The sequence below is a fragment of the Anser cygnoides genome, chromosome 2 (genome assembly GCF_040182565.1).
Source record: "Anser cygnoides isolate HZ-2024a breed goose chromosome 2, Taihu_goose_T2T_genome, whole genome shotgun sequence".
Taxonomy (NCBI): domain Eukaryota; kingdom Metazoa; phylum Chordata; class Aves; order Anseriformes; family Anatidae; genus Anser; species Anser cygnoides.
In genome coordinates this window covers 133248183-133268584 of record NC_089874.1, presented here as the reverse complement: position 1 = coordinate 133268584, position 20402 = coordinate 133248183, and the positions used below count along the sequence as shown (strand labels likewise).

Below are 20402 nucleotides of genomic sequence, written 5' to 3'. Positions count from 1 at the left end.
AGAATTATCATGTGTAAATACACGAATACTACTTGGAAATCTTGGCTTGAGATCAATACTCTTCTCATCCGAAGGAATTTCCCATTTAGGTAGTGAAAAGGCAAATACAAATTGCCTGCAATGTCACCCAGAGACAGAAAGTGGTGTCCTGTCCAAAGGCAGGTCTGATGGAAGGGGGGATGCTCGAGTTCTCCCAGGATCTAGAAATCCTTAAAAGCTTTCCCCCCCTTGGCATGAAATCATCTCTGGACAAGGTTTCTTGACCCTCTTCTTCACCTTCTTCTGCTATTGGAGTGATTAGTGTTTTATGGCTGTCTGTTGATTCATGTGACAGCAACATCTCCGTGGGCTAACCATTCTGTTTAATTTACTGTCCTAGTCTGACGTGGAGTAAGAGCAAATGTCTCTTAACAGGATTTACTCAGCTCAAGCAGCATTAAAAGTCATTCAAGGACATATCAATCAGATAAAGTCTCAGAATACTTATTAATATAGTGGCAACCTCAGTGGTCGTATTACTTTAAGGGTAGGCGCGTTAACTGCGTTATATTTAACACAAACAAACCCCCCTGCACTGGCTGGTTTTTGTAAGCAAATCGCTCCTGGCTTGTTGCACGCACAGCTGCAAGATTCTGTCTCGTCTCTTTAATGAGATTAAGAGCAGGGCAGAAACACTCGAGCCCCGCATCTTGACCAGTCTGCAGCAGTGGCAGAGCACATCACGGCGTCTCTTTGCCAGTAGCAGCTGCTGCGGTGAAGTAGTTAGGAAGCACTGCAGGAATCCCTGCTGCCCAGCTGGGTATGCCATGTGGTGGTGGGGGCAGGTGGCAGCCAAAGCCCCGCCAGAGTGGGACGCTGCAAGCACTGCATGTTTGTGTGGGTGGCAGGTAAAATTCCGGACTTGTAAAGGGGGTTGGTCATGTCCCGTGTTTGCTGCTGCAGAGAGAAAGCACGACTTACTCTGTGCTCTCAAGGGAGAGGTGCCCAGGACCAGGGAACTGCTGTGTCGGTGGTGCTGCTGTGCAGAAGTATGGAGATGGTTCTGGTAGCCTCGTGGTGCGATGTCGGCATGCCTGTGTTAGCTCCTCTTTCCCTAAGTTTGCGTGGGCCCACCAGAACTCTGCACCGGGTAAGAAAGGTAGATGAATAATACGGGCTTGTCTTCTCTACAGGCGCTTCTGCGTGGATAAACTACGGTAACTGGCTCCGTGTCCATTGTCTGCCTCTAGGTACCTCGTGGAAGGGCTGATTCCCTGGAGGGTTTGTGGCAAAAAGCATTGCTGGGCTGGAGACGGGATTTGACTGCTTGGTGACAGAGGTGGCGAGACCTGGTGCATGTTCTTAAAGCCTGGAGATCCCTGGAGTTTGTGCGTGATAGATATATGGGGTATACTGTACCAATGCACTTCTCCTGCTGGCTAGGTGGGGTTTTACAATTAAGAGTGTTTAACACTGTCACCTCAGATAAACTGACACTGAAATTGTTAATAGAACTTCTACACAGCTTGCTGATTGCTGTTGTGTGTTGTAGACATTAAACTTCAAGTGTTATGCAATAATAATAGCAACTAGATTTCACTTGTTTGACAGCACTAATCTAAATCTTAAGTTTGGTTAGGCAAGGCCTGAGAAGGGAAGAGAAAATCGGCAAGTGTATCAGCTTGGTATTTGCTATCGTATTGGCTGACTTGGCAAAACGTTTATCTTTGTAGTGGGTAACTGAGTAAGGAGATGGTGCAGCAGGAGAGAAGCTTAACTGTGCAAGCAGTAACTTCTGAGTGGAAGTTCTGGCAAAAAAAGTACGCTTTTACAACTTCGTGGTATTCAAGAGCATGGTGTGACTGAAAGGAGTCATAAGACTTGAGAAATTAGAAAGGTTTGTGCTTCTCAAGGGGAGCCACTTGAAAGTAACTGATGTCCTAGGAACCTGAGTGTAGCTTTAGTTTGTTGGGTGTGTGTACAATAAGGGCTAGATTTGGCTGTAAATTTTAAAATTCACTTCCACATCTTAATACATATTTATTGGGGGTATGCAGGGGGCTTAAGCTTGGGCTCCGGGAAGAAAGGGTAATAGAAGACTGGGTTCTTGTTCACTTTTGTAGCTTCTAGAGGTTCTGGGTTATTCTGGAACATGGGTGTGTGGTGTCTCCTGTCTTGTTTCTTTGTCCTCACAGAAGGCTCTTTAGCCAAGTGTTAAGTCATAGTCTTGCAAAAATGTCCTGTTCCAAGTACCTTCAGCTGAATTCTGATATATTGTTAGGGTATGTTTTAACCCAGCTGGCTGCGTGAGCCTGGAGGAGGGCAGGGTGGGATTTGTTAGGGCTCATTAAATGCCTGCCCGTTGCAGCAGCCCACCTGCATGTTGCTGTGCTCTGACCGTTTCTGGGCAGCTCGGCCTGGGTTGTTAACGATGGCCATGTCCTCAGCACAGAAGGGACTTTGCAGCCCTCTGGAAGGGCGTGCTAACACCTCCTGCTGGACGGGTGTGTGTTGGAGGTTCTTGGTCCAGCCTTGGTCTGGACCAAGGCAATCTGCTAGGAGACCGTGATGGCAAGAGCTAGGGGAAGTTGCTGGAGGAATAAAGGACGCTGCAGCGAGGTGGGTGGAGAACAAACTGTGGAGTTGAGATGGGAATTCAAAAACTCAGCTTCAGTCTGGTTTTTTGAGGCTCTGTTTAATCAGTGGATAAAGGAGGAGAGGCTTCTGCTTCAAACAGCACGAGGCAGCTTTAGCATAGTGGTACTGACAGGTAACCTGTCTTCCAGCTTTTCTGTGTTATAAGGGTACACTCTTCCTGTTGAAGAGGTGGATGCTCACTTGCCTTCTGGGGAACGGGGCCCAGGGAGGCGCGAATGGCTTTCTAACACATTGGCCAGGAGCTACTTCTGTGTTAAAGGTCTGAAATCAGGTAGCGTGCCCAACAAGCTGCCCCCTCGTTCATTATTGTGAACAAAATGTAAGGCAGCTCTCTTTGTGTAAATACAGGCTGCTTTTTCCAGAATCTGTCTCAGTTAGACTGCTCAGGTACCTGTTGCCTGCAGGCTCCTCACTGAAAGCAGAAGTCTCTGCTGCTGTGATGTACCTGGCTTGTCTGAAGGTGCTTCCAAGCAAATAGCTCCCTACCACGGTACAGGACGCACCTGATGGCTGCCAGCAGGGATCTCAGAGCACTTCTGGCATGTTCCCAGAGGTCAGCAGAGAAAATATTCCTCTGCCACCCTCACGGTCAGGCCGTGCGAGGGAGCTGCACCTGGTGACAGCAGTGCCCCAGGGATGCTGTGGGAGCTGTGTGGGGCGCCACCAGGGAAGGTCTCCGTGCCTGGAGCTGTGGATGTGCAGTCTGACTCTGACACGAAGCTCAGAACTGAGGAGCTCACCTGTGACCGTGCTTGGCAGAGCACCTCTGAGCCCTGTTTGTGGCCAGTTGTGCGCTGCTTGGTTGCATAGGTGCTTCTGGTACTGCCGCCTGCTGTGCTTCTGTCCCTCATAGCACATTTACACCCTTTGCTGTGCCAAATCCAGGAGCTAACTCGGTAACTACATGGTGGGAGTTAGTCCGTACCTCGAGCACTGACAGCATTTGCTGGCATTACTAAACAGTCTGGCTAAGGCTACAGATGTTGCTTTTTTTTTGTGCCCTGCCTTTTAAGTTTCATAACGCACGATTCAGCCTAATCAGTAACTCAGTCTGCTTTGTATCTATCGCTTCCAGCACCGGTTTGTGGTAGGACCTGATGCTGTGAGGTTAGCGCTGTGGGCTTCCAGAGCTGCTTTCCAGAGACAGAAGTGCCGGTGTGCAGCTGCAAGAGGCAGGCCGAAGAGCACAGAAGATCAGAACTGCCTTCTGGGGGAAGCTGGGAGTCGTTCCAATCAAACGCACTCTAGTAAAGCTTTTAATTAGGTTGCAAAGTTACATGCTCAAACTTTAAAACAGTGCTGTTCCACACCACAGCCTTCTTTCTCCCTAATCTCTTCCAACTGCCCTCTAGCTGCAGCTCAGCAATATTCTTCTCACGTTTTTCCCCGTTTGTCTCTGAGCGGGGGATCAGAGTCTCTAGAGAATGGCAGCGGAGCTGGGATAAGCAGCTGAAATCCAAATAACTAAACACAAATTCCTCTAAAACCTACCTGGCAGGGTTTTGACTTGGTTAATCTTGTTTGGAAATTTTCCTCTGTGTTCTCAGAGTTTGGCCTGGCTTCTCCAAAGGTCGTGCGGTGCCTACCTGGTGACTCACTCAGGGGTGCCGGTTACAGCGTCCGTTGGCCTGGGCTCTTGGTGTGGGCTGGAAACATTTTTCACCTGTTATTGCTGGAATGGACAAACATGATTGTTCTGGCCTCTGAGACACAGAACTTTGCATTGAGGCAGGGATTACTCCCTAACAAAAACCTTAAATGCTACAGGAGATGGCTTCAGAAGGTAGTAGAGAAGCTGTGCGAATGCAAAGGCTTTTATCTGACATAAACAGGCTGCGGATCTTACCATGGCATCATCTTGTCTAGCTGCACAATATGCTGGAGCATGGATCCAATGGATCTAATCCTTCGCAACATGTCAGGAAATTAGTCTGTAATTGGATTGGGAGGAGGAAAGATGAGAACTGCTGCCTCAGCTGTCTGAAACGCTGCAGGCTGAGACTCTGGTCTTAAAAAAGGCGCAGTGCCAGTAACCTGGTAATCATGATCTCAAAAGCACCCGTGTTACAGGACAAGACATCTTGGGAGGTTCTAATCTGGTCATTCTAACAGATTTGTTTTTTAATGTGGATGAATGAAGACAGTTTAGTGTGAGAAAATGTTGAAGGAGCTATTTCTATACAGAGAACCCTCCCAGGCAATGTTGTCACATGCAGATTTCATCTAGAGGAAGTCTTGGGGGGAGGCTGAAGTATTGGAATGAGGATGGTGGCGGTGAGTTGGATGCTGCTAGAAGACAGCAGACACCTAAATCTCCATGCCCAGGTCTGCTGGCTGTTACTGACAGGCTGTAGAAGCCTGAACTGTTACTGTTCAATAACTGCTAGATCTCCACAGCTCCACTTGCCCCATGAGCAAATCTTGTGGGCTGAAAGAACTTCCCCTTTTTAAAGGAAGGGGGACAGAGCACAGCATGGAAATTAGAGCATAAATGCACCAGTTTAAGGCTTGCTGAGTGTCTGCATTTGTCCTATTGCTTCATGGCATCGCATCTTTTCCTCTTAGTGCAGTCTTAAGGCCTCGGATCAGGCGCTGAAAGGCTTTACTTGTCCGTAAGGTGGCAAGGCTTTGAAGATCAAACTGATGCTACAGAGCCTACGCTGGCTTAAGGTGCTTAAGTGGCTTTTTAGCTCTTGTGATGGCTGATGTCCTGTGAAGCTCTGGAGTGGAGACAGGAGCCTCACTCCTGTTGCTGCCTGGTTGGGACGAACCTGTGCGAGCTGGGGGTGAGGGAAGACCTAGCTGGAAGTCCTTGCCCTGTTTGCTGTTACTAGAAAGCCTCTTCAGTGCTATTATTCTCTTTTTCTCTGCTCCCCAAAAGCTAACTCCCCTTTCCATTCTTTGGTAGAGCTCTTTGTCCCTTCACCCCACCCTCTCCTGCTTGCTGAATGAAGTGCCGAAGTCATGGCAGGCTTGCCTGAAGGATGGGCTGTGGTGCACATTTGGCATCTGTGCGCTTACACGGGAAATGCAGGATGCTGCAGGTGCCCGTGCACTGGCAGGGCTCATTTGGTTATGCACAGATTTTGGGGACTGATTACTTACATGGCTTTATCCACAGTACTGTTGGGATCCTGATCTAGAGTAGCCTCTGTGCTCCTCCAAACCCAAGGCACTGGTGGTAGCCTTTGCATTTTGAATTTCACTCTGTGTGAAACACTACTGAGCATACAACGTAATTCCTTCAAAGCCTGGAGGTGGCTCTCAGTCGTACTGTAGCTGGGTTTCCTTCCTTTAGAGAAAGGGGGGTGTAACTCTTCCAGGTACAAACTGTTCTCCTGCGAGACCTCCCATGTGAAAAGCAGGCTCTCTGAAAGGCTGCCCTAATGGCTTAGCTACCACCGAGGCAGAAGTGCTTTAACAGCACTGCTTTGTTTTAATGGGTGCTGGCCAGCATCAGGCTGGGGAGGCAGCTATAGCGTGGGGTAGCAGATGGTACCTGAGGAAAGACCAGTGCCTGACAATGAGCAGGCAAATGTCTGGTTAACGGTGTTTGCTCAATCTTTATGGCTTTTTTAGCTGTGCAGAAGGTTCCCTCCCATACAATTCACGTGCACAATCTGTGCTACCTGGTAACGCTAAATAGTTACCTGGGAAAGCTTCAAACACTCAAGCCTTAGCAGAGTAGGTTATGGTGTGATTAATGGGGGGAAATGTGGTGGTAATGCCTCGCTGAGCCTTTCTGAGCCACTATGTGATATTCACTTGAACTTGTCAGTAATTGGTTCAAGCATCCTTGACAGAAGTAATCTACCTTCATGTCAGTCTTCTAAACACCAGCTTCTAACACGGTGTAGGTGCCTGAAGTGCCAACCTATTTGTCCTTAACATGTCAGGATAACAAAGAAGCGCAAGTTCTGGAACAGCAGAAGCATCCACAGCAAAATCTTCAGTTTAAATCTCACGTGTAGTGAGCAAAACCCCACTGCTACCTGTCTCTGGAGCAAGTAAGTGCTTAGACTTTAACATCTATTGAGGAGGGCAAGGTACATTTAATAGGGCATGGCTTTGCAGCCTCAAATTGTCTTGAGCCAGCTATATGTGCTCTGAATTACTCTGGAGAGTGGGGAGGGAGGCAGGCTGTGCCATGGCATGTTTTGTTTGTGGGATGGCCCTTAACAAAGAACAAAGCTGTTCCCATAGCTTAGGGGAATCCTGATTCCTGCCGTTGTCTAGCAGTGTTCAGACCGTGGAGGGCTAGAGGTGACCTGGCTGAGGTGACCGAGGAAGAGCCTCGTTTGGGGGGACATCTTCCTCCATAACCAGGTAGGGGGAGAACGAGAGGGGAGAGAGGCTCACATCAGCCTCCTGCTCTCACCCACAGGCACCTTTGTGAACTGTTTAGGTGGCTTGGTGGGGAGGTGCTACAGCAACCTGTGGCCACTCCGAGCTAATTAACCTGAGCAAAGAGGCTGTGCGTAAGCCCAGGTAGAAGAAAAATTCAGTCTTCCACCTGGAGGCTTAGGTCTGTAACCTGACAAACGTTCCCTGTAAGCTGAAGTTTTGTCCTGGCGGTGGGCAGTGCCCTGTACTCATCTCTCAGGCCGCAGTGAGGGTGCGTGGTGCACACGTGTGCCTGTGCTGCAGCAGGTGGCCGGGTTGGTAATCTCCGACCGGCGAGCCAGGTGCCAGTAGGGATGTGAGACTGATTTTTGCATAGCAAAGATACAGGAAGAGTCCCAGATTGAGTTTTGCCCCATGCCATCTATTGAAAAAACAGTACAGGGCGTTTCCTGTGAGTGACAGGAACATAAATGTTGACTCTCATACGTGCCCTTGTCCAGGAAATGGGATTCCTGCTCATTAGCAGGCATGAATGGATCATAAGATTTTTTTCCTCTAGTAGCACGTTAGGACAGCTACAAGTAGCTCGCATCGATTAGCTTGCCGTGAGCGATTCTCTGGGGCTGTTAAGCTGCTGGTGGTAAACTCACCTTCGTGCTTTCCCTGGTCAGGAGAGTGGTGGTAGAAAACATTCGGCTTTCCAGTACGCCACATCTAATAGCTTGTCCTCGTGTCTAATCCAGGTAGCGCAGCGGCTCCTGGGCTGTGTCTGCTGAGCTGCGTGAGCAGAGGCTGCAGGGCACCACTGGCGGCGCTTCGCATCGGTGCGCTGGCTTAACAGATGCTGCCCGGCTGCTGCAGCTCGGTTGTGCTTCTCTGCTCTTTCTGGGTGCTTTAACTAGAGCCTGCGACCGAAGCTTTGAACTTTTTTTGGGTGAAGTTCACAATGTTTCTGGCCGCTGCTGCAGTCACGCGTCAGAAATGCAGAGGGACATTGTGTTTTCTTCTTTTGAGTGGTTTCAGGAAATAGCAGAGCTGTATTTCGGGCTTCTGTGCTCTCATTGTTAGGAGCCTGCAGGTAGCCTGCACCAGAAACCAAAGCAGGTCTGCAGCCTAAAGGAGCTGCTCTTTAATTAGCCCAAAGGCCTGCTCCTGCAGTGGAAATGAGAAGCTAAAACTCAAGTGGTGCGCTTTCTTCTGGTACCCCTGGGGGATTCATTGACTTGGCTGTGCTGCAAGGCTCCTTCACTTCTGTGGCTCTGAGCAGAGAGCGGCCTCGCGTCTCTGATCAGCGTTGTTTTAAAACATGGCTCCTGTGGCGGAGGAAAAGGTTAACTTCCATTTGGTTATTCTGCGTGCAGGCTGTGGCTCAGAGCCCAGGTGAAGGCGTGGAGATGGGAGAGCTCAGTTACGGAAATCATTGCCTAGCTGTGAAAGCGATCTGTCTCGTTAGTAAATTGTTTGCTTTTCAGTGAAAAGAGCTGACCCTGTGAGGGGGGGGTGGGGGATCAGTGAAGCTCTGCAAAACCGTGCTGAGTGCCCCTCTTAGGTAAGAAGGACGTCTGCTTCCCAGGGCTAAATACTAAATGCATAATGTGAAGTCAGATTGCTTGTGCAAGTTGATTTCTTCATAGTACACGTGTCAAAACATCAGTACATCTCCTCAGGGCCGTGCGTTCCAGCGGTACCGGTTCCTGGCGTAAGGCTGGCTGCTCCAAGTGCCTCTGGCTGACGCACCAAGGGCACGGGGCAGTGCACTTCAACAATGCCTTTTTTTAAAAAAAAGGGGGGAAAAAAGCTCCAAACACAGCTTCGTAGGTAGGTGTGAAGCCCTCATGGGCAAATACCGTAGAGCACGTCTTCGCCTCCGTGAAGCTGGGTAGTGTCTCTAGCGTAGCCTTTGAGACGAGCGCTGCTCTGTCACCTCCTGAGCTCGCAGTGTGGGGCAGCAGAGCCTGGCTTCTGGCACCGGTCCCTCACAGCTGGAGAGACAAGAGTTACACGGGCAGAATTTTCCATTAATCAGAGGAAAAAGTCCTACACAGATGGCATATAGGATAGATTACGGCTAGTAATCCTTTTGTGTCCTAGAAGATTAAGGATATCCTGGTGTGGCTGCTGTCAGCTGACCTTTTTTTATTTAAATGATTGAAAATTCTTGATGCCGTTCTTGCAGTAAGGGCGAAGGTTTCTCCATTCCCAGCGCACGGCTCCTGGGCTTCTGTTTGTTAAAGGCACGGTCTGTTTAAGTCCAGCCCCAGTTATAAATTTACAGGAACTCAACTTTGTGCCATGTAAACAGCAGAAGCTACGGCGTGGTTAAGAAATTACTTGCCGGACGGCTCTATCAAATACGGGAGAGGTGTCGGCTGAGTTTTATGAGGAGGTTCGGTGAGTGCCAGGTGAAGAAACGAGGGCTGAAGAAAGTCTTGTGGCTGCCGAAAGCCAAGATGCCTCCTTCGGCAGCAGCAGAGGGCGGCTACGTGCTCTGAGCTTTCTGACATGGATCTGTCCGAGGATTACAAATCGCCCTTCGATTTCAACTCGGGAGTGGACAGAAACTACCTTTACCTCTCGCCCGGCATAAACCTTTCTCCGCCTGGGTCGCCGACACTGACGAAGTCTGGTAACTTCCTGCTCTTTCTTTATTACAACTTCGTGTGGGAAGCTTAGTGGCTAGTATCTGTAGAAAGGATCTACTCGTATTAAGAATCTGTGACTGGGCTGAAAGGCAAGCGTAAGTAAAGTTAAGTACTGCTGTTATCTGTGGTGGTCTGTGGGCTTTGGGATCTCATCTAGGTAATATCTTGTGTGCATCTACCACCTTTATCTTATTTATTAACCCTGTAGAAAGGCAGTTCGTGGGGAAACAAAGCAAAAAATTAGGAACTTCTCCAAGATTGATGTAGCCAGACTAGTTTGACAATTAGATTTTTATTTTTTTTTTTTTGGAGGGGGGAAGTGTAGGAATTGTATACTTAGACTATCTGGAGCTCTGAAATTACACTACCTGTTGCTGCCTGAGTATTAAAAAAAACTTCGCTGGTTGACAAAAACGTCCTGTAAAACCTCAACTCTCCTCACTTAGCATGCTCCGGAGGAAGCAGCTGTTACGTGCTGTGCTGCGGCAGCAGGTGCCTAGTGCTGAACCTGAGCAGCTCCCAGCTGGTGACCTGGTGTGCAGAGTCCAGCAGCCATGCCTCCTGACACAGCCCTGCCTGCTTCTTACCTCCTGTGTTTCTTGCTGCTGGACACAATTGATTCTGTGGAGTAATGAAAAACACTGAAGGCTTAGCCCTCCTTCCAGCATGACAAAGCAAAACTAAGTTAGAGGTGATGGCTTTTTTTTTGTGGGCTTGTTCTTGCACCCCTGGGGAGCGTCTGCGTGAACTGAACCAAACCCCTGCATGACCTAGATGAGCTGCAGGGCGCTGAGGAGCAGTGGTCAGCTCTAGCTCTGCACCTTGCCCTTCTTTGAAAGGGGGAGCAGCAGTCCTCAGTATCTAGTGGTGATGCATCACAGTAGGTGGCAACCTTTTTGCTGTTTTCTTTTTCATTCACTTTGGTTATATGATTGGTGGTTGGGAGAAGCCAAAGAATTCTCTTCCCTGAAGCTGAAAAAATGGGACTGGCCTTTTTACTGAAAGGGAAAGCACTTCAAATTTGATCTTTCTTATATGTTGTGAAATAAATCCCCTCTGTAGCCACATCATATTCAAGTCTTATAAACTTAAGATTATTCCGGCAGCTTGTTCTTCTGAGCTCTAACAAGTACCTTTAGCTTTTTCTTTCACTTTCCCAACTACGTAGTGATCATCAGACACTGGGAATGAGTGTTTTGGCACAGAAGGTCTGTCTAAAGATAAGGTTTTGTAAAGGCTAACCCTTCCCCACCCAAAAGGTTGCTCATCTGAAGTGACCAGTGCTTCCTTAAATGGCTTGTGTTTGTTGCTAATCTCTGACTTCAGGCCAGGAAGTGGTAGGAACTTCAGGTCAAGATGGGTAACAAACTTGGGCTGAAAACTGCAAAGCACAGACCAAAACCTGAGTGTAAACAGAATGCTTCATCTACCCTGTAAGAGGAACGTGGGCTCAAGTCTTGTTTCTTTGACTGCTCGTGATCTGCAGAGACCTAACAAACGAAGTTCTTAATGTCTTCATTTGGTTCCTTTAACTAGACCTGATAAACCGTTGGGATAACTTGTCAGTCTTAGAAAAGCAGACACCTAAAAACTGACCTTAAAGTTAGGTAAGTTTTCCCAATACAGGCTAATTACTTTCAGCTACTGGATTCTCTCTACAGAATTTTCCCTCTGCTTAAGAGATTTGAAATGCTCACACTGAACTTGGTTATAGCAGGGTATCCAATGACTGAGTTTTAAGTGCTTTGCAGCCCTAAAGATGTAAGAAATAAGGCACTGTGAAATACGAGCAGAAGCCAAGCACTGCCTTGCACTAGTGCAGATGCACCGTGTCCTGCAAGTGTCCTGCAAGTACTGACGTGAGAGGGGGAATAATGCCAGGGTGGAGGTGAACAGTAATGGGGTGAGAGCGGAGGTGGCAGGTGTCTGCATGCTTCGAATGGGACTAAAGGAGGAGTAATATGTGGGAGTGGGACAGAAAGCAAGAAGGGGAAGGTGTGACGAGATGAACTAGGTGAGGTGTGAAGGCATCTGATTAGCAGTGACTTCCTATCTTCCTAAACCATCTGTAAGTGGGGAGGCGAGGTGAGATCTTTCCCATGCTTCTTAGCATTGAACCTCAAGTTCAACTTTGTGCTGCAAGAAGCAGCAGAAACTGCCTTGAAGCACCAATTTTCCAAAGGTAAAGTATATTCCCCAATATACTGGTTCACGCTGGAGGCAATCCAGCCTGTTTTCCTGCCTGTGAGTTCACTTGATCTATTTTTGGTGAGATAATCCAGATGACCCTTCATAACCAGATTGAGCAGCCTCTCAGCAGGATGTGCTAATGCTCTGTAGGCAGTGTGCTCTTTGGTGCTTGAAAAGCATCGGAAATTTGGTTTTGAAATGGTGAGTTCTGTAGCCCTTAAAGGGGTTGCTAACCTAAGTCTAAATCTGCTGTCAGAAAGAGGGCAGTTTGCTGAGGATGACAGTGCATCAAGGAAAAGTGCAATTTAAATTTCTTCCTTCTGTTGGGCATATATAATAGCACAAATGGCAATCGGACAAAGTTATGGCATTCTTAATGGCTTGATGTTACAAAAAGGAAATGTGTTGATGTACAAATAAATGGTCTAGTTGTGGGATGTGAGCTGTAATCCTATAGTGTTCTGGGCTGTAGTGCTGTGTTTTGTTTGGGCATTAGACTTGAACCCTCTGTCCCCCCCTTTAGATTTCTGCCAGAAAATAATTGGGAAACCTGTAAGCACTGTTATGTTTAAGACACACCCAATTCTCTGGGGGAAATGTGGTACTGATTTCATAAATTCAGGGTTCAGTATGCTTCCTGATCGCTGTGCTCCCCAGCTGGCTCAACATTTACACGTGTCCTGTCCATGTAGCAGGGTGCTTCTAGAGGAGAATTGTTCTGGGCACAAATATAGGTGGAAATCATACTGTTGTGGAGAGAATTTGTGGAAATTGAGCTTTGCTGTGGTTTAGTAACTTGACCAAGAAGAAGACGTCTCCTTTTATAGGCCTGACAGCTGCTAGGAGCATGTTTTATAGAATTACAGCCTTGCAGAATCTTTTTTCCCCGGGCTTTTTCAGTGTATTGTGATGTAGCTGTTTGATACCAAGTCTCACAAGGAAATTACAGTGGTGGTCCCATTGCTCGTTAATGGGCTGTTGAATTCTCAAGCCAAATACTGTCACTGTAAGGCCATCAAAAGCTGCTGAAACCAGGGTGGGATTGATCTGGTTAATTACTGGAGTGACTAGCAAGGGAACGTTAATGTGTCCTCAACTTGTCTGAATGAATGTATGCTTCCAGCCCTATGAAAGGATAGAGAAGGCAATTGTTCTCCTGTTACCCCTTAAACGCCTCAGTGCCAGGCTGTTGTTAACAGAATAACTAGCTAATAGCTGGAAAAGATCCATGCATAACTGTTCTTTTCCTGATTTATTGGTTTTGTCACCCTCCACTATCATATTAAAAAAAATCTCCTTGGTTTAATTTGTTAGACTCTTCATTTTACCCTGTTTTACTATTTATAAAGCTATTTTACCTCTTGATTAGTGTTAGTTCTGGGATCCTGTAACCATTCCAGCATTCAATCTCTCTGCAAATTGGTCTCTTCCCAAATTATTGTAGGATTCCCTCGTTTTGGTGAACTGTGTTTAAGAATTGGCTACAAAGATACAAAATGGGAAATCTTTTGCTGTTTGTTGCCTTACTTGGTTTGTTCAGCCCAGAGCAGAGCAGGCCGAGGGGAGGCCTCATGGCGGCCTGCAGCTCCCTCACGAGGGGAGCGGAGGGGCAGGCGCTGAGCTCTGCTCTCTGGGGACAGCGACAGGACCCGAGGGAACGGCATGGGGCTGGGACAGGGGAGGGTCAGGCTGGGGGTTAGGGAAAGGTTCTGCACCCAGAGGGTGGTTGGGCAGTGGGACAGGCTCCCCAGGGCAGTGGTCACAGCACCAGGAAGCCTTTGGGCATCCTGTTAGGCCATGTGGTTTAACTCTTACGTTGCCCTGTGTAGTCCTGAGTTGGACTGGATGGTCCTTGTGCCCCCGTTCCAACAGAAAACCATAGAATATCTTGAGAATCCTGCAAGCAGAGGACTAGTTAGGATTAGGAATAACTAAATTTTAAAAACTGAGCACATCATAGGAGAACAGTGTTCTTTGTATCTCTTCCTTTGCGTGAAGCTGTGAAAACAAAAGCTGAGGAGGACCATAGGGATGTTTCAGATTAATATAGAGGGGCTTGGCAGAGTTTTGGCTTCTGGATTTGGAAGGGGAAGTGGGGAAGAGCTGACTGACATCCTCATCAGTCCCTTCTCAGCACTCCACCAGTTTGTCTGCAGTGGAGGCCTTTTGGTCCTAAGCTCTTTCTCTGGGCTTCTGTCTTAAAATCCAAGCACAAAAGAGCAACTTACTTCTAGTTCCATGCTATCTGTGACTTCCTAGCCATGGTGGTCCCAGTTACAAGGGGCAGAAAGGTTGAGCACAGCATATTGGGAAGAGTGCCCACTTGCGGTGCGCCCCTTTTCTCCACTGCTGCTGGACTTGTTTGTGGCCGTGGCATTTCCCAGTTTGCTGAGAACAGGCATTTTTCTCTGATCCAGAGAGCAGAGAGGGAGGGAGCGAGCCTTCTTTGCTGGTTCCAACCACCTCTGACATCTCCAGAATTTGTGCTGCATGAGCAATTCAGAGCAGCGATCATATGAAGTCCTGGGCAGAGGTTATGTATGAACCACTCTGTGGTTGAGATGTGCTCTGTGCCTTGGTTTTCATCAGAGTAGTGGGCCAGGTTGTTCTCAACAAGTTTCTAGTCTCCTCCTGTAGCAGAAGTTGAAATTATATTGAGTTTTATTGCAACTTGATAGAGTGAAACAGTCAGTAAAATGTCTTCTAGTCTCCTGTATGCCATAGTACTTGGAGCGTGACTCTGGTATCCTGTTGTAAGTCTTATTTATACACTGGCATGAAAGGGCTGTATATCAACATGCAGTTGTTGTCTGGCAAATGCACAATGATCTGACTTTTAATGGTTTGTTCACCTCTAGGGCTGCTGAGAACTGACTCTATACCTGAGGTTGGAGAGGATGCTGCTGCTACAGTTGGTATGGCAGAAACACTCTCAGAAGAAGAACAGGATGAGCTAAGAAGAGAGCTTGCTAAGGTAAATCTCTGAAATAGTTCTTAAATTGGTTTTGAGAATTAAAATCTATGTCTTTGAACACATGACTAATGCTATGTGTATTCATTCTGAGTGAAGCTGGGTACAGCACTCTTCTGTATTGAGGGGTGTGAGAAGAAAGGGAACATGTCAGGAAGAAACTCTAGTTATAACTACAGGGAATTAATTAAGCTAAAAGTGCTTAGTAAACAGAGTTTAAACCAGAATTTATAGATGTCTAACTTTTTTGTTTACCCCTCTCTCATTTAAGGGTGGAAAAAAAAAAAAGCTGTCAGAACACAGTTAGAAGCCAGTACCAAGTGTTATCTCTATTGGTGTGGTGTGATTAAAGCTGTTTTCATGAAGGATGCTTTGTAGTAAATTCCATGTGTACGCTGCTTTGCTAATAGCTAACTGTGTAACTATTCTTGTTTATACTTGACAGTAGCAGAAAAATTAAGAGCGATTAAAGTAGCACTTGTTGAAGGACAGTCAAATATTCAAGCATGGTGTATATATTTCATAAGTCATCAAAGTCAAGTTTCATTGAGTGGACTTTTTTCCTTTGTAGCTCCCTGCGACTTTAGGACCCTAAAGGGAATAAAAGAAACTAGCTTAAACTTAAAATTTTGGCATACCAAGGTTAGCTGTGAAATAAACACACAGCTTTTCAGTCAGGCTTTGTTTTTAGTGGTCCTGAGTATTGTTCCGTGTTGAAATGGTCAATTGAAGGTGGTAGGGGAATCTGGTCCTGCTCAGCTGTCGTGCTGATCTTCATACAGGTATCCAAACCCAAGGTGCATTAAGGATAAGGTGCATTGAAGTAGTCACTGCACCAAGCCTGTCAGAGTTCGAGAAGCGTTGTGGCTGTGCACTTAGTCACATGGTCTAAACTTTTGGGTAGACCTGTGCGGTGCCAGGAGTTGGACTCCATGACCCATATGGGTCCCTTCCAGCTCGGGATATTCTATGGTATTGGTACTCGCTCAAGGGAGCTTAAATGAGTAGGCAGCCTGACATCCTAAAGTAGGGTGGTCCAGTCCGGATGAAGAAGGTAGGGTTGGATGTATGCCTTTGTACATGTTGCCTTAGTGCCTCCATCACGCCTGTCAAGCAGTTTTACAATGCTTTTCTGTAGGCTGTATGCCTCTGACCGTGACCTGGTCCATGTTGCTGAGACACTTAATTGATTATCTGTGTAAATAAGAAAGTACACGGACATCATAGTTTCTTTTAGTTGTAGAGCAGGTTACTTTTTTTAAACCGCTCCGTCTGCCACTATTCCCACCCCTCCAACTCCTTTCCAGCATGCTCTGGGTAGGACATTCCTGTAGCTGAATTCAGCTCACAGAAGAACCTTTATGGTCAAGAAAGGAGACGAAACTCGTGTGTGGAACAGATGCTCTGAGCTTCCTCATGTTTGTAAGCTAGCATCTCTTCTGATGTGGAAAGAGCACGCAGGCTTGGTGGTTGTCCCAGGTTTGACTAATCTTCAAGCTCAACGTAGGCCAGTGGAGTCTAAAGGTAGTAATTTCTAACGATACCATCTTTCAGAGCTACCCAGTTCCTTATTCCTGTTATAGTAACAGAGCTAGCTGCAGGTAGGCTTCTTTCTGACTAACTGGTTATTGTTGTAGACTACATTGGCTTTCCCCTTTAGTAGTTAGAAACAACTGTGAGGCGATGCTAAAAAAAAAAAAAAAAAAAAAGCGGTTATCCCTTCCATTACTGATGTCTAGTGATGTTTTTTTCCTACATATGTAGTTAAATGTCTCTGTAGATCACTTGTTAACTTAATTCTCTCATCTTTGCTGCAATAGGTGGAAGAAGAAATCCAGACACTCTCACAAGTGCTAGCTGCCAAAGAGAAGCACCTAGCAGAAATCAAGAGAAAGCTGGGAATTAACTCCTTACAGGAACTAAAGCAGAACATTACCAAAAGTTGGCAAGATGTTACATCAACCGCAGCGTATGTACCTCTTTGTGATGGTAGTCTGAGATGAAAACTATTACGTTCTTATGTCTAAATCCACTATTTTTGTGAAATAAGATGCGTAGATAACACAAAGTTAGGTTGCACTAAGATTTGTGTGAATAATTCATAGATTTCTCTCATTAAGGACACTACTAGTCATATCATCTCATGCGAAATAAGAATGAACCACAATATGGGAGATTCTAATATATTTGACTAACAGAACTGAGATACCGGTACCAAGTCAGAGTATCCTTTTCTAATGTGAAAAACTTTGTAAACTGAGCTCATGCAGGAGAAGTACAAAGTCACAGTTAATATTCTAGGCAAACAAAAACTTTTACTTTGAGGCATAGAGTGAACTTCATTTTCTGCAGTCAATGACTTTCCAGAATATGTGAGGATGTACCTCTAAATACAGAATCTTGTATTGTGAAGTTTATTGACAAAACCATTATGGGTAAGACTTTAGACACTTGGTACCAGAAATAACCTCTTTTTTCAATATGTATTCATGCTGGTTTTTCTCTTTGAAAGTCCTAAAGTATCAGATTGCATCTGTTCTGGGGCTGGAGTAGTAGATATATGATGGTGAATCTGATCTGAAATCTGGGGTGGCAAAGATGCTCTAGCCAGAAGGGATGGCAGTGATTCAAAATAGTCTCTTAAGTAGCTTGTCCACTCTTCCCAAAAGTTGAAGTATACTTCTGGGTTTGATACAAACTGAACATACATACACTAAAAGTTTCACTAAGTTTCTCATGTGTTCTGTTAAAATAACTATAGACTTAATTTTGTATGAACACAGATACAAGAGAACATCAGAAACCCTGTCTCAGGCTGGTCAGAAGGCCTCTGCTGCTTTTTCAACTGTTGGTTCAGTCATAACCAAGAAGTTTGAAGATGTCAAGTAGGTTTCTTTTTCTTTTTAACAAGAAATTGCACTTCTTTATTTAAGCAGAAGATTACTAAAACAAATTTATGCTGTTAACATGCTTAGCACTTCTGAAAGTTTATCTATCAAGAACCCTTGGCATGCCTTAGTCTTAGCAGTGCTGAGTGACTTGCTGCAAAATGTGCCTGTATGTCCTCCCTGAAGTGGAAGAGTTCTGTGGGGTGCGTTTTATATATGCAAGAGAAATGACATATGCTATTACCTCCACTGCCACTCCTGTTTTCCTGGTAGGATTGCAGATAGCAGCATCCCTGTCTGCCTCTGTGTGCCCAATGCAAGTAGCATCATCACTTCTGTTCCCTGACTTTCTCAGCTTGTGGAATGCCACACTTAAAAGACAGTTAAAGATTGTTTTTTGTATTTTGTGTGTGCGAATTCCTTTTACGGTGTCTTACTTGTTTGTAAGCTGTTCTACCTCATAGCAGTGGCTTGATTTTATTACCTTTTAATAGACTATTTTAATTCCTAAATATTGGTATACAACAGCATATTTTGACTGTGTGAAATGACACAGCCCTTTCATACAAATTAGGTGAGTTTGATGGTAACTTTTAGCACTACATGCACTGTTAACTGCGTGCAAACTAAACTCTTCCTGGATGCAATCTAATCATATGCTTACAATTCTTTGATTATACAATTTTTACTACTGGAACATATAAAACTTATGTCCACTTGTAACTTGTTATGAATAGTGGATCAAACTTACTTTTCAATTATTGGGCAAGTAAAACACATTCTAACAGAATATTGCTGCGTTGGAGAGCAATGTAATAAAATCAACCATTGATTTTTGAAGTGCTGCCATTAACCTCTTTCTTGCTTTTTGAAGTCCAGTGAGAAAAACTTTGAGGTGCAGCTTCAGACACTTATTTTGCTTCAGATTTATCAGAACTTCCTTTCTCTCTTTAATGCTTACTCTGGCATTGTGCAGACTACAGGCATTTTCACATTCCTTTAGGTAAGGTGGGCACAAGAACTGTTTCTGAAATAAGCATGTAGTCAGACTGTCTCCATTAAAAGCTTTAAATGAGTTGTGTCTGTAAAAGGTAACTTTTTTTCTCCAGTGTTAGTTGTTGTAAAGCTGCAGTTCTTACAATGTCAGAAGACATTTCTTCACGTTCATCTGGTAGCTATCCCAGAACATGAAATCTTGATAACATGCAATAATTAGTCTCTCTTTCATGTAAGAAAGAAACCTGTTAAAATGAGTCCGGATTTCTTTTTTTTAAAAGAGGCAGAATATGGTTTTGAGGTCAATGGCACGCAGAATTCCTCCTCTGTCTGTACAGTGTTTGTGCCTTGAGAGTAAAATTTTTCCCTTTCTGGTGTCTATTACAGTGGTTGTTTAGCATTGTGACTCTAATCAAATTACTACGGGCGGAGTGTGAGGTAGCTTGTGCATTCACTGCTCATGGTTTTGCCAGTGAAACAGTCCTTATCTTTGACCTGATTACTTTAGCAGCTCTGGACTTGGAGCATTTTAATTACCTTTTCTGCAGTGCCTTTTATCTGCTTACTCTAAGCAAATATTCAGTGTAAAGTTTTCAGTAGATAACTTTTTCCTGTGTAGCAGCTTCTGTCTATTGCCTCATCCTCTCGTGCACCTCTGTCTGGCTTCATCTTCTTTGTACTCTCCTATTATGTAATCGTTTAGATGGTAATAGGATCTCTAGAGATGTAGGTATCCGGCTGCTAGAACGCTAGCTAGGAGCTCTAGCCCCTTCTGCTGTGCGTGCAGAGGAGGCAGGCAGTGAGCCCAGTTTGTTCAAGGGTAAGAATGTCTGCAGTATCTCATCTTTGTCCATCAGCAGGACAGGGAGACTGGAAGATGCCTTTCGGATGCAGGGCTCAGCTGCTTGCTTAACAGGGTTCACCTTTCTTCCGTCAGGCTGTGGTGTTCTCATGCAGGTATTGGACTACCCTATTTGACAGAGATAAGCACAGACTCCTAGCTCTCTTCTGGCCTCAAGAATTTAATACCTCAACATCCAACCCAACAAGAGTGTCCTAATTGCTCAAGTTAGAGAGTATTCAACAGTGACCTGGCCACTATCAGAAATGAGGCCACGGGAAGGGAGAGTGACAGGGCCAGAGGAGTCACACTGTCGGTGTGTTTCTCTGGGGAAATGAGGCAATGGAAATTCAAGGTAGGGTTATAAATTCAGGAGCAGCTGGATTTAAAAAAAAAAAAAAGTGTGTGTGTGGAATTATTGCTGTTCTAGATCTTAATTGCACGTAAGAGACTTGAGATTTTTTTGCTTTCATGAGGATCAAGTTCAACTGGGATTTCAGCTGGGATTCAACCAGTGAATTCAGGTCCCGTGGTTATGTAACCCCTAAATTGGTGTCTACTTTTAAGATGGCACAAGTCTGAATTTCAGGAAGTTTTAGATGTCAAAGTCTCTTCCTGGAACTGAGAATTTATGGGTCTGATACTTGAACTAGTACTGAATATTGGGGTGCATTTTTCTTAAGTGGTTTCTTTATTGTGACTTTCTCTTGTGCTGTTTTAACTTAGGGATTTTTTAGCTGTAGTGACATGATTGGGTTATTTCCATGTATTCCATGCAGCAAACCTATGCAGGTGTTCGTTGTTGCAAAGTGACTGGAGGGAGTTGTAGAAGGGAATAAGGCAGCTAGCTAATGGAACTGTGAACTTGAAAAGTAGTGAAATAGAGAGGGAGG

General features: G+C 45.6%; 1 protein-coding gene across 10 annotated transcripts in view; it reads left to right on the top strand.

The window, feature by feature from the left end:
- TPD52 (tumor protein D52) overlaps positions 1–20402 on the top strand; it is a 129084-nt gene that overhangs the window by 17023 nt on the left and 91659 nt on the right. For 4 of the 10 annotated variants that reach the window (XM_048068242.2, XM_066993114.1, XM_013172425.3 and 1 more), the window contains exons 2-5: positions 14672–14787; positions 16605–16753; positions 17568–17669; positions 18649–18675. In XM_048068242.2, the coding sequence (XP_047924199.2) occupies positions 14672–14787; positions 16605–16753; positions 17568–17669; positions 18649–18675 (394 nt within the window). Of the gene's footprint in view, positions 1–9317; positions 9608–10478; positions 10504–14671; positions 14788–16604; positions 16754–17567; positions 17670–18648; positions 18676–20402 lie in introns of those variants that run through there. The other 6 variants (XM_066993117.1, XM_066993116.1, XM_013172423.3 and 3 more) reach the window with 5 other exon arrangements.